The sequence below is a fragment of the Mercenaria mercenaria genome, chromosome 5 (assembly GCF_021730395.1).
Source record: "Mercenaria mercenaria strain notata chromosome 5, MADL_Memer_1, whole genome shotgun sequence".
Classification (NCBI taxonomy): domain Eukaryota; kingdom Metazoa; phylum Mollusca; class Bivalvia; order Venerida; family Veneridae; genus Mercenaria; species Mercenaria mercenaria.
This window is the reverse complement of record NC_069365.1, coordinates 11216528-11231064: the sequence shown is the minus strand read 5'-3', so window position 1 is coordinate 11231064 and position 14537 is coordinate 11216528. Positions and strand designations below refer to the sequence as shown.

Genomic DNA, 14537 nt, shown 5'->3' with positions numbered 1-14537 from the left:
GGGGTGAAATATACTTTAAAAATTTTGGTTTTATATCCACAAATACGAGCAATATTTTCAAATGGGGAACCCCTGAACATACAAAATTTAAAGGGTTTTTAGGCTCATGCCCTTTTAATGATGATTTTCCCGGTACTCGACCACGCTTCACAATAATATCGCGTTTGGGGGAAAAAGGAGAAATAAATTCAAAGTTTCCTTAAAATTGGGTTCGGGCCCGATTCGGAAAATCGTTGAGACATTGGTGTAATATCCCTTTGATATACCTTAATTTTTGTTTTATTTAAATTTTGGGTTTTTTTGGTAAGTTGGCCATTCCAGCGGGGATTTTATTTACATTGTGTTGTCAAGGTTTGATAATGGCTAAGTGCGGGTTTGGGCATCCCCCAAAACGCGAAGCCCCCATTACCTTTATTGGGTTATGCCTTCCAAGGCGGTGTCCTATTTTTAAACCCTTTTTCTCTTCTGTTTTGTTTGTCTGTTGCTTATTTGCCCGTTTTTGTAAGTGGTTTTTTCCCCCTCCTCACCCCCTTTTTTCGGCCCCCCCCTTTCCCCCCTTGCTTTTCGCCCCTTTTTGCATCCCCCCCCCCTTTATTTGGTTAGTGTTCGTGGCTTCCTTTATTTTGGCTCCCGGATCCAAAGGGGGTACATTTTTTTTTCCCCTGTTTAAAGGGGGTGCTTTTGGTGCTTGTAAGTCTAAACGGGTCCTCTGTGTTTTTTATCTTACTTTCTGTTTTTTTGTTGTTTTTTTGGGTGTGCTTGTGTTTTTATTTTTGGTATTAAATGCTGCGCTATTACGTTTTGTGGTGGTTAAGGAAGTGGCTTCCCTTTGTTATTTTTCCGTGTTTACTTTCCCTTAAAACTTACCCCCTCCCCTTTTTACCTCTTACCACTTCCCCCCCTTTTCTAAATCTATTTGGCAGATTTATATGTACTTGTTAGTTTTTTGAAGCAATGTCTGTAATTTTTTCCATACGCTTATTTGTTTTTCCCTACTTTGCAACGCTGCTCTGTCCCCTGACTACCCATCCTGATCTTTCATAATGAAAAGTATCACCATTATGTGTCTCAAAAATTATTTGAGCTTTTTCCCCGACAGTAAATATTTGATCTTTTGTGCCCAAAGCCCTTTGGAAGGAAATGCACTTAAAATTAGTTGAAATAGAAACGAAACTGATTAATTTGATTCAACCCCTATTTCTGAAACATGGAAACTATTCAATGCGTCTTAAAAAGGGCCCACGTTTAGCCCACCATGTGGAAGTTTAGCGTACTTTGAAAATTCTCTTCAAAGAAATAAAACCCCCATGTCACCCGCTAAAGAAGGGCATGTTTTTTCCCTTATAGCTAAAAACCGTGGCCAGGTCTTGAATTTTTCAAAAAGGCCCAGGAAAGTTTTAAAAAAGGGTAGTAATTTTTTGTTAATTTTTTTCATTTGTTCTAAAGTGAAATAAAAAAGTGAAAAACTAGAAAACAAGGGGAAAATGGGAATGTTGTCTCCCCGCTTGCTTTACCCGGGACTTTAAATTGCCCAGTTTGCCCTTATGTTTCTTTTCCTCACAAACGATGTTGAAGGATTTTCAAAAACGTTGTATATTCTCGCAAACCATTTTAAAAAAGTTTAAGTTTTTAAGCATCATGTAATATCATGTCAATAAGTCAAAACACTTACATGTGAACATGTAAGTGTTTTTCCCGGAAGATACTTTTTAAAACTAAAGCATGATTTTCGCAGGCCTGAAGAACCATATAAAAAGCTTTAGTTGTTTTTGGTCCAGAAAGCTGCGCATACACTGAAACCGTTTTAAACCACAACACCGACGTGCTGCTTCAAAGTGTGTAACTTGCTTGTTTTCAAAATTTAAAACCCTTTTTGAGTAGGTTTTTTTCACTTTTTATTTTGAAAAATTTGAAGGAAAACGAAGTGAAAAGGTCCTTTCTATCTTTCGATTTGCGTAAATTTGGTTGCTTTTTGAAATTTTAAAAAGCGGGCCCTTTTCTAATTTACAGTTGCTATGAAAATTATTTTAAACGACCTCCGTCTTAAGGTCATGGGCAATTTAGACACAAATATGAACTGATAAACCCACGCTCTAAATGGTTGACAGAATACACCCCTTAAAATTTTAATACGAAATTATGATAAAAAATTAAAATAATTTGTAATTTTAGCCTAAAAATTTTCTTTATTGAACCTTAAGCTCGTGTTAATAAGCATTAATATAGGTTTTTTCTTGTAGATATTTAATATGTTGAATAACGGGACTAAAAAATTATTTTGATTACAAAATTTGGGGTTTCTCGAACATCAGGCGAAAGTTTGGACTTTTTTTTGTGGGTTGTTTTTCTGGAGTGTTTTCTGAAAATATACAAAATACTGCGTTTAGTTTCATAGCCTGTTTTTAAGTGTGAAAAACCTTTTATTTCGTCACAATGAACTTAATCAGTGAAATAAACCAAATTCTTTTCTTTTTTATCGGCATGTTTCAATTGATTGTTACCTGAGGAAAAAAAAAATAGTTTATGGAAGGGAAAAACAAGCAAGAAAACTAAAGCCTGTGGCCCGGCCCAATGTCGATATTTTGCAAAAAACCTTAATGCAACGAATATGTTTTTTTGAATGATGATTTTTTTACTTTTTTTCTATTCTATTTTTTAAAATATTTTCTGTGTTTGTTGAACATAAAATTTGATAACATAAACCAGAGAAAAAATTTAATAGGAAAAATGTGCTTTAGGAATTAATAAAATATGCAAATTTTAAAGGGGTAAAAATTGGTTAATATGTTGTGTTACCCCGTAAAAACTTATCGCTTTATTTTAAAAAGTCACTGTCCCCCATATGATGTTTATATACCACATGGGTCTAAAATTTTTTGTCAAAAGAAAAGTGTTTAAAACTGAAAACTAATATCTTGTACAATGTTTAATAACCTTTGTAATCTAAATATACTTTAGATTACATAACTAGGGCGCGCAATCACGGGGAAATTCCATATTAAATTAAGTTGTATTTTTTATTTTTTGTTTACAAATATCCCCATGAAATTTGCATACCATTTAAATATGGTTTAACGTAGACACTTTTGCAATGTTTTTTCATTTCGTTTTTTTCAGTACGATCGTTTGACTTACTGCTAAATTTATTTTACATTTGCGAAAACATAAAAAAGTTTAAAAATCCCAAGTTTTTGTGAAACGTTTTCCTAAAATAAGAAAGTATAGGGTGTATTGGGGGATATGGCAGTGTTTGCGGCTGAAGTTAAGTAGCAAACAAACCCCCCTGTATCTCCCCCTTACCCTTTGTATATTTTGATATAGACTAATTCAATTTCCGGGTAAAAAAAATTTTGTTAAAAATGCAGAATGAACAGATTAAATGATTTCCGGTAAAATAGAGCATCGCATACCGTTGAGAGAAGCATCGCAAAATATACTCGAAAAAAACAATGTGGACGATATACGACATGATGTTTGATAAAAAACAATACCAAATACATTTTTTTATATGCAAAATACACAAAGGGTAAGGGGGGTACGGGGTGGTGATGTTCAAGGGGAAGAATTTTTAAAGGGAAAGCCGCGCTAAAAAAAAGGTCTCCCCACATCACAAACCATAGAAGCGCAAAAACGAACATGCCGAAAGAAAACACAAACACACGCACGGAAACAGGCATGCACGCAAAAAAACAACCAAACAGACAACAGAAAAAAAAACAAAGGGGGAAAATCCCTGGGACGGCAATAAACCAATCTAGTAAAAAAAGGGCCCTTAATGTAGGGTACATGGGAAAAAAAACCCCACCCAAACAAATAGAAAAAAGTGAAATATGAGAAATGCTTTTATAGCTACAAAATCAGGAAAATTAAAATTTTTAAAAAAAGGGCCTTAAATTTTAATTTCACAAATACTCAACAACTTGTTGAGTACAGGTATCAAAAGCCTTTTTTCAAACTGCAACACAAAAAACAAGATTTTCACTGAAATAAATATTTGGGCTCTACAAAAGCCCATGAAAAAAAAAAAAATAAAAAAAGAGCGTTAAAAAAATTTAAAATTTCCTTGTTTTAAAATGTTGTTTTTTGGTAATCATAAGGGATCATGAAAGCATTTTAAGGGAAAAATGAAAATTAGTTACATTTTAAAAAAATCGTTTTAGAATGACACAGACATTTCCCTTCGTGTTAAGAAACTTTAAAAAAGGGATTCAAAATTTTTCAAAAAATATTTATCAATTTTCGAAAAGAAAAAGAAAAACTTTATACAGGGTTCCTTAAAATGTTTTTGGGGAAATTTATTACGTTTTTTCGAATAAAGATTTTTTAACATTGTTTAACTAAATGATAAAAATAATAAACAAAATATGTTTTTTAAGGGGCCTTATAGATATTAATGACCCTGGTTTTGAATAATTTATTTTTTTTGTGAGAGTAAGTTTTTGGGGAAATCTTGCTTTCGTCGGGTTTTTCACGGAAAAAAATTACGCAAAAAGGTTAAAAGGGCGGATGACGGCCCTTTCTCAAACAAATAGTGTTTTGTCTGCGAATGTCAACACCTTCCCTTGCCCTGTAACCCAAAAAATTATTTTTTTCTATCCCTAAACGTTTTTTAACGCTAAAACATTGATTACCGGTCCACCCTGCAAACCCATCCCCCAAACATGAACCCAACCAAATGGGAATTTAAGGTGATACTACAAAGGTAGACAATTTCTTTTGGAAAATTAAATCCCTTAAATTTTTAAAACAAAAATCATTTATTGCATCAGAAAAGTATGGAGCGAAAATGAGCAAAAATGACCCGTCATAGCAGACGACAGCAAGAACAAAATGTACAGAATCTCAAAAAATAAGGAATGTTATGATATAGAAATTTGAGAAATGATTGAATGGTTTAAAAAATCTAAATGGGGGCAGTAAAATGATAGAAAAAGGGTTCTAATACAAGGGGGAACAGAAAAAAAAACTCAAAAAAAAATTATCGAAAACTTACCGCCCAAAAAGATTGGAGAGAAATTTTTTAGCAAAAAACTAGAATCATTTCAAATGCATTTTTCCCCTTTTGTTTTTTTTGGGGAAAATAGTTTTTATTAAAAGAGGGTTTTTGAATTTTTTTAAAAAAAAAATTGAGTGAAAGCAATTAAACCCTTTTGTAAAGAAATTACTAGTTCTAAGGTTGAGTACAAATCTGTCGGGGGACAGCAAAGGGGCTATTCAAAAGCTATGTCAATTGAATGAATTTAAAAATTAAAAAGGGGAATATTTTATAAAAATCAAATAAAATTTTTGGGAAATCATAAGGGATGAAGTATGACGTGAAAAGCGTATTAAGATACAACTTAATACAAGAATTACTGAAATGCGTACATGTGTGAAGTTTCAATCCTTCCCCTGTTGTCTTTATTACAGTGTGTAGTATGTGCACTTTCAATTTCTTCTACAAGTGTTTCTGAAAACGGTTTATATTTGAAAATTTTAAACCAATCTGGAAGTGGGGATTTAAATGAGGGGCCAGAAAAAAAGAGCCGGATAGAACAATCGTTCACTATAAATTTTGAATAACTTAAACAATGATTTATTTAGTGATTCCAAAATTTATTTTTGGTGTAATAACATGTTCAGGGGGCACCTATATACTGTTTTTTATATGAATCATACAATTATAAAAAATTTATTTATTGTCGTTTGATAGCCCCTTTTTTTTTACTTTTTCAGCATATACACGCCATCTTGATGGCCATATTCATTCAAAACGGACTTTCTAAGGGACATTGTTCCGTGAACCTTTTTGAAAAGTAATTAAATTTTTTAATTTTTTTTAAAAAAAAACGTTATGGAAAAAATTCTTGGGTTTGACTTTTAACTTCCATATTTTGGTTTCAGGAAACACTTTTCGAAAAAGGGAAAACATTTTCATTTAATTTAATAACGAAATAAAACGTAATTTGGTTTTATTTACAAACAGTACTAGTTATAATAAAAAAATTAAAGTCAGTATGGGGCATTTTAAAAAACCCCCTTAAAAAAAATGGAAAGTTTTTCATAAACGTCGTAAGGTTATGAATTGACAAAAGGATTTAACGAGACTGACCGGGGAAGGGTTTTTTCATTTACGACCGTGCAGACCAAGATCAGCCTGCATGTTCTCTATCTCATAAAAAACCCCTTGAAAAAAGGAATTTCCAAAGTGAAATTTCCCTTTTAGAAAATGCTGGTAAGGTAAAATCAAATTATTGTTTCATTATAAAAGATAAAGTTATAAGACATAACGTTAACGGTAAAGTTAGATATTGTAGGAAATTATTTAAAACTTTATTTCCCCAAACCCCAAAAATACATTCTCAATTCAATTTGTAAAACGTAGTGACAAGGGTGCATAACGAATAAAAGACTGGAAAAAATTCAGATTATATTTTTTTAAAGTTTGAAACAAAATGAGTTTTTAGATTTTTTTTTTTTCTTTTTGTCGTTTTTGATTGCAACCCCGATAGAGTGGGGTTTTTAATTTTTTTTCTTTATTTTCTATACTAAATTTGGTTTTTAAAGAAGCCATCTTTCCTTTTACAATGTCGGTATCTGTTCAAATTTAATCAATTATTGATAAAAAATTTTAAAATTGTAAATAATTTTAGTCGTTTAGCAAAAAGGGGTTTTGTTTTTCAAACGTTTTTTTTCCGTAGTGTTCGTTCCCCAAATTGCTAAAAGGTACAAAACACTAAAAAGCTGCTCTTCTTTTTTATAGAAAAGCCATTTCCAATGGGCCCAGCACACACCCGGGCCCCTTTTAAAAAGTCCGTAAATAACATTTTCTTGATAAAATTGTCAGTGCTGAAAAAAAAATCCAAGAAAAATTGGGGGGCTGTTTGTGCAAGAAAAATATTTTCAGTCAAAACACACAAACTGGGGGAAAACACTAAAAATGACCCCAAATTTGTGTTGGGTATGATCTTTTCCTTAAAAAATGTCAGTTGTTTTTTCATTATGAAAATACTACCTACTGTCAACATAGATCTTTATGGATTTTTCAAAGAAAGCAAAGAAAGTAAGGAAAAAGCTTACAAGCAAAAAAAAAGGGGCTATTTGTATCCGCATGAGCGACTCCATTGTTTTTGTGCCAAATGTTTCCCCATTATGAAAAAGGGCCTGTTTGCCTTAATTTTATAAAGGGATGTTCAAATTTTGGATTTTTTTTTTTTCTCTCTCCAAATGGGGGTACATGAAAATTCTGTTGGTACAATTTTGACTATGTTTGCGCAAGTTCCCAATAAAAATAAAAAAAACGTTTAGAAGGGAGTAAAAAATGTTTTCAAATAAAAAGGGGAAAATCAACAATATTCCAGCTATTTTTAACAATAGTTTTACTTTTTTTTTCATCACATTAAAAATTGCTTCAAGTCATTAAAACTTTTTTTTCCAAATTGATGGAAAAGAATAGTTTGCATGTTCAAAAAAGCTGTGGGGTTTTTACACAGTGGTTTAGTTTTGCATTCGGATTTGAGTTTTAAATCCGTAAACTCAATACCCCTTATATTAATATTTTTATTATATCTGTAAAGGGGAGATATCTTTAAATTCTGCTCATTTTTAAAAAACTACCAAAAATTTCTACTTTACTGCACAAAACCACGTTTTTTGCCCTTTGGTTTCCCAAAACGGAAAAGGTTACGGGAAAAAAAAATTTTTCCTTGTTTTTGGGGAATTTTGGGGAGTGAATATTTGAGTGAAAAAAACCCGCAATAAATGGCAGATTTAAAAAGATAGATTGAAATGTGGACATTACAATTTGACAGAATGAAAAGCAGAATTGCATAAATGGGCTTTTGATAGTGCCGTTTTGCCTGTTTGTGGCCATTAAGAGTATTCTTCATACCATGTGAATTTTGGAAAAAAAGGTGGAAAAAAGAGCCGGTCAACCCATGTTTTTGTGGTGATTTTTTTTTCCTTGAAAAGTTCTGTTGAGTTAGGTAACTTTACGGGGTTTTGGGTGATGCAAAATTGAAGTGTCCCGTGCCCCCCCAAAGAACAATTTGTAAAAAATAAAGTGGTCTTACGCGTCCAAAAACAGTGTTTGCACCGTTTGTTTGTTTGCTGAAGGTTCCCAAAAAAAATTTTTTAAAATATTGCAACCTAGGGGGTGTAAAATTTTATTAATGTGATGATAGGGGAATATCATAAAATACAAAGGCGAGTGATTGTTTTTCAGTTTCTAACCTCTACATGTAACTGAATTCACCGCTATGGATAAAAAATTTTAAAAGGAAAACAAGACTGGTATACCTTTTGGGGTTTTTTTAAAAATTTTTTATTCATTTAGAAAATAGAAAACCTTACACTTTTAAAATCACACCTGATCTAGTGCTTTTCGCCAAAGCTCAAAGGGGAGTTTGTGACCCGGGCTTTCCGGCGCCGGGTCGTCCGCCGTGCGTCGTCCTAAACTTTGCCTTGTTAAAACTTTAAGGCCAGTTGGATACAAACTTTACGAAACTTGGTCGAATATTTGTCTTAATGACTCGGGTGAAATTTGAAAAAATGGATTATGTGGGGTCAATAAATAGATCAGTAGGGCCAAACGAAGGAAATTTTGGACACCTATGGGCTACAGTCTAAGTTTTTAAAATATGAGATTGGGCAAATGTTTTTCTTGTAAAATTTTAGGGAAGTTTGAAATTTGGGGCAAGCATTTTGGAAAATAGGTCAACGGGTAAACAAAAAAAACTTGGCGAAAGGTATCTTGATGATTTTTAATTTAAGTTTGAACTGGGTACGTAGTCTAAAACTAGGTCATAAGCTGGTTTACGGAAGTCGTCTTGTAATATCCATGTCCACAGTTTAAGTTTGAAAACTCACGAGAATTAGTCAGAATGTTTGTCTTGATGTCCTATAGGTTATATTCTAATCTGTGCCATGTGGAATTAACAAAAACTAGGTCAACCTCACTGGCACCAGATCAGAAAGAAAATGCCTCCGTACCTGTTATACCCTACCCCTAGGTATTCTATAAGAACCATGGTCGTGAACTGGAAACTATACTAACCCGTTTGAATCGCGTATTTCATACCTAAAACACGCAGTGCGGTAAATGTGTACTATGGATATCAAACAAGTGGTAATTTATCTTCCATTGTGTACCGGTCACATTTTTTCAATACATCTTATCTTAGAAAAACAACGCGTAGTATATAGTTATTTCAACGTTACACAATTAACTTGCTTGAACTTCCCTGATGAAGTTCCGTTCTAGATTACAAAACCATTCAGATTGGCTCTTGTGAAAATGTATGTCAATCGTCATTTTACTACACGTGTTCGCTTAAATGTGAAAATGCAGCATAAATGTGCAAAATGAATAAAATAAACAGAATATATGCAGACCAATGTACGATTTCAAATTAAAGATCATATACAAGATGAATTTCATCATTTCGAGTTTTAGTGTAAAATTGTGAATTTTTAAATTCTGTTTTTGTTTGTTTACGTTTCGCCAAACATGTGCACACTGCCGTGACCTCTAGACCGGATGTTCATTAGGGAAGGTCAAGCAAGTTTTTTCAGTAACGTTGACGAAAGCATAAAATATGTTGATAATCTCAGCAATATGGAATATTGAGACAATGTGACTGGTGCACGATGGAAGATAAATTTTCGCTTGTTCAATATACTAGGTAGCCATTCATCCAACTGCGCGTTTAAGTTGAGAAATGTACGATTGAAACGGGTTAGTGCACTTTCCCGTTCATGACCATGGTTCTTATAGAATACCTAGGGGTAGGGTGTAACAGGTACGGAGGCATTTTCTTTCTGATCTGGTGCCAGTGGTCAACCTGTCAAATTAAAGGAAAAGCTTGTTAGTATTCTAGAGATCACGGTTGTTATCAAATCTTTATGAAACTTGGTCAAAATGATTATCTTAATGATGTCTAGACCAAGTTTGAAACTGGGTCAAGTTGGGTCAAAACTTAGGTCAGTAGGCCAGATCAAGCGAAATTTTTGTTAGCGATCTAACACTCTAACACACTAACAGTTTGAAACCCATGAGAAATGGTCAAAAATTTGTCTTGATAGCCTCTAGTTTATGTTGGAATCTTGGTCATTTGGGGACAAAAACTAGGGTACCCGGTCAAATCAAAGGAAACGCTTGTTCACACTATAGAGGCTGCATTTATTAACCTAACTTCATGAAACCAGGTCAAAATATTTATCTCGATGATCTTAAGTTTGAAACTGGGTCATGTGGGTCATAAACTAGGTCACTAGGTCAGATCAAAGGAAATTTTTTATAACACACTGGTGACCAGGTTTTAAGTTTGAAACTAATAAGAATGTTTATCCTGATGACCGTTCGTTCAAGTTAGGATCTGGGTCATGTGGGGTCAAAAATTAGGTAATTCGATCAAATCAAATGAAACGCTTGTTAACACTCTAGATGCCACAATTTCGATCCTATCTTCGTGACACTTGGTGAGAATATTTGTCTTGATGACCTTTAAGTCAAGTTTGTATCTTGATGATCTGGGGTCAAAAACTAGGTCACCTGATCAAATCAAAGGAAAACCTCTAGAGGCCACATTTATGACCCTATCTTCGTGAAACTTAGTCAGAATATTTATCTTAATGATTCCTAGTTCAAAACTGGGTCATTGGTCATGTGGGGTCAAAAGCTAGGTCACTAGGCTAATTCAATGTTTACATTCTAGAGGTCACATTGTAATTTGAAACTCATGTGAATTGGTAAGAATGTTCTTGTGAGTTATCATATTCTGACGTCTTCGGTCGTTCGTCATCCGTCGACATTTGCATTGTGAACACTTAGAGGCCAAAGTTGTGACCCTTTCTATATTAAACTTAGTCAGAATGTTTGACTTAATGATCTCTATGTCAAGTTTGAAACTGGGTCGTGTGGGCTCAGAAAGTAGGTCACTAGGTCACCTAGTCAAAGGAAAAGCTTGTTTACAATTTAGAGACCAGTCATTTTGTTTTATGGTGTTGAAACGTGTTCAAAATCTTAGAAGTCCTGATGATCTGTATAAGCTTTGGTTAAAACCTAGGTCATCTTTTCATATAAAAAAGAAAATCATGTTATCACTCAAGAGGTGGCATTTTCAGGAAACACTATAGGCCAATTTACTTTTTTCAAGCAATTTCCTGGGAAATTCAGTTAATATACCAGACTCATAATTAGTTTTTATGGCCAGTCCATGTCTGTCATTTGTCATCAACAATCAAATTGTAGCTATTCTCTATGAGCAGGATATTTGATGAAAATGCATAAAAAAGGGTTCTCATTTATTTCATGGAATTGTTGCAGTACCTGTCATTAAGAAAAAATCTAGACACACTGCCAGTTTTTTTTTCGTGTCGGTGCCCTTTAGTTCCGTTTTAATATTCATGTGTTTTCTTTCTATTCTCATGTTATGTCGGGGAATAAAGCAGAAGACTTGTAGTGTTTTATACAGCTCCGTTATGTCCATTTTCTCATATAGCCTCAGTTACTCTTAACAATCATGGCAGTACAAGATTTCTATAAAATGCACTATAAATTACAGTATAGAACTTTTATATATCTGTTCAGTCTGATGTAGCTTAAATACAAAAATTACGTTTTGGGGTAATCATAGGAGTCAGCCCTGTACTAGCTTTCCAAAATGTGCCTTGGTTGACTTTTTTTTAAAATTACAACCAAAAATGTTACAAATGCATTTGTAGCTCTGTGTGAATTTTAAAAAGGTTATTTCATATGAATAAGAAGTAATGTTTTCAATGACGAAACAAATGGTAATGTTGATTGAAATGAGTATAATTATGTCAACTATGTTCTGGAAGAGCCTTTGTTTTGGAAAAACCGCCTTGCTGATCAGGCTTTCCTTATTTTAATGAAACCTTTCTGTTTAATCACTTTTACAAGACATAAATTATTTGCAATAGTTGAAATATTTCAAAGTATACTTTAATAGCTTGTATTTGATGAAAAGGTGTTTGCAATGTTTCCTATATCTTCTTCAAATGATTACTATTGCATTGATATAATATATTTACACTGGTGATGTTATAATTGGAAGCTGTCACAACTTAAACTTAAATTCCATTCTTATAAAATACTCTCAATGCTTTTTAAAAAGTAGAAGTCATAATGTAAACTGTTCAAGCAAGCTGCTAAACTCAGGTGAGCGATATAGGAACATCATGGCCCTCTTGTTATACAATATTAACAGAGTCGCAAATTTAAAAACAATTATTGCCTTGTTGAAAATGTATAACTCTGCAGCTGCATTTATATTATTCAAGGCATAAAATTGATTCGAAGTCAGATATGGAAATTCTATTCCCCCAAGCATGCAAACTGTATTAGATACAGTGCCAAAAGGTAATACTAAAGCTCAATTAAAAAGAAAGCAGATGGATAAGGATTCTTATTCCCTTTTAGGAAATTGTATATGGTAACATTACTTTTAGTTAGTGGTTTGCAAGAAAAAGCATCTGAATATGTAACATTATTTTACATAGAATGTCCAGATACAGTACATCCTGGAATCAATGGTTTTGGACTAGACTGTAAATATAGATGTAACTGTAAGGACAATGTACAGTGTGACTTAGAAACCGGCGATTGTCAAAATGGTTGCTTGTTTGGATGGATGGGACCAAGATGCCAATACCGTGCGTATGAAATTATTTCATGTTGCAAAACGTATCTAGTTAGTTTTAGAGTATTTCTTTTCTGATATAATATTATGATAAAAACAAATATTTAGTATCTAGTCATGAAAAAAGTAACCATAAAAGCACCTGTTATAGAAATACATAAGCATTACGTAAATGAGAGAATCATTAGTAATAGTATCACATTATACTTTATAAAGTACATTAGTTTTTAATTTGTTCTGAAATGTAGTACTTGTATAGTTTACGCTTAGTGATTTGTTTCGCTTTTTTGAATCACGGCAAATAGCTTAAAATTTAAAAAAGTATCGATATCAGACAATACACGTGTCATAAACTTAAAATAAATTATTTTAGGGAATCTTGTAACCGCATCCATTGGTACTGAACAGTATTATAGAGCGGCAGACGAAACCAACTGGGCAGATAAAGCAATAGATGGAGATGTGAACACATGCAGCAGTACAGACTCTCGAGGATTTGGAGACCCAACACAACAATGGTGGCGTCTTAAATTATCGACTGAGTTTTATATCGTTGGATTAGTCATCAAGATTCGGGACTCAGATAAAGGTTATATATAAATCAAATCAATAATTTAAATTGAATAAAATAACAAGCATATGGAATATATATATATATATGGAAGCAAAGACCGCAACCAAGATAAATCATTTTGACTTAGTCCGATGGTAAATGGAATAAATACTACTGCCTTTACGTATCAATGTCATCAGGCTCGACAATAGGCGGAAGGGTTTGGGTCACAACTTATCCATATTGTTTTACATGTCATATTTATATTTTCTTATTGTGGAAACAACATGCTTTCATTTTGCTATTTGAAAATCATAAAGCGATATATAATACTGGTGGCAAAACGGGGAACACTGTTGACATTTGATCAGTAATAATATGCCTTTTTCTTTGAAGCAAATTTCCGAGGATTCTCTGTAGAAATAGGAAACAACACAAATAACTATGAGGTCTGCTATCAACACGAAGCCGGTACTGACGGAGAAATTGTTATGAATGTGGATTGTGTGCGACCAATTATTGGCAAGATAGTGGAAATCAAACTTAAAGAAAATATGCCACCGCCTTTAGTTCTGTGTGAAGTAGAACTATTTGGAGGTTTGATTTTATATGTTTAAGCAATCATCTGTGGAACCGTCGTAGGGCAGTGGTAGCGCGTCCGCCTTGAGATCGAAGGGTCCCGGGTTCGATCCCGGCCACTGCCTTGGTGGTAGTATCATTAGGCAAGACACTTTAATTCCACATTGTCTCTCTCTCTCTGCTCTTAGAGGTTGGTTCCATCTGGAATGAGTCTCGAGAGCCATTAATAAAAGTTGTAAGAATTAGTTAGGGAAATACGTAGCTTCATTACAATTAATGTTACGATATAGCAGTACCAATTCACTAGAATTCAAATGAGATAGGAGGATATGAGATGCATCCAAAATTCATTTTACTCTCAGAGACTTGCATGCGCTCCATTTATTGTGTGAAACATTTTTATATTAACTGTCATGGTAACATTCAGAAATTTTATTACAGGTCGCCTGGTTTCGTTCAATAAGCATACTTTAATAGAATCCGTCCTAACATATAATGGAAGATGGAACGCTTCGTATGCCGTAGATGGAAGGCCAATGCTGTCTCGCAGTGAAGATCAGGATAATGAGTCGCAGAGAACTTGCAGTGCAACTAGGGATTATAATGCCAGTATAGTTAAGTGGTGGAATGTACATTTAGATACATTCTATGACATACAAGGAATCAGTTTCTTTGGTCGATTAGATCTAGAAATACAAGTAAGTGAAAGGTATATTGTTTTATTGATGAGACGGTTGCTTTAAATGCAAAAATACTTATCATCC

At 33.5% G+C, this 14537-nt stretch overlaps 2 protein-coding genes across 4 annotated transcripts in view; both read left to right on the top strand.

Moving 5' to 3' along the window:
- The window catches only part of LOC128556859 (uncharacterized), a 28832-nt gene extending 14301 nt beyond the window's left edge, over nt 1-14531 (top strand). Inside the window, exons 2-5 of the mRNA XM_053542667.1 lie at nt 12502-12654; nt 13015-13230; nt 13591-13791; nt 14215-14531. Of these exons, the coding sequence (XP_053398642.1) occupies nt 12502-12654; nt 13015-13230; nt 13591-13791; nt 14215-14516 (872 nt within the window). The 3' untranslated portion in view covers nt 14517-14531. The remainder of the gene's footprint in view (nt 1-12501; nt 12655-13014; nt 13231-13590; nt 13792-14214) is intronic.
- LOC123556442 (uncharacterized) overlaps nt 1-14537 on the top strand; it is a 468205-nt gene that overhangs the window by 190620 nt on the left and 263048 nt on the right. The window lies entirely within an intron of this gene.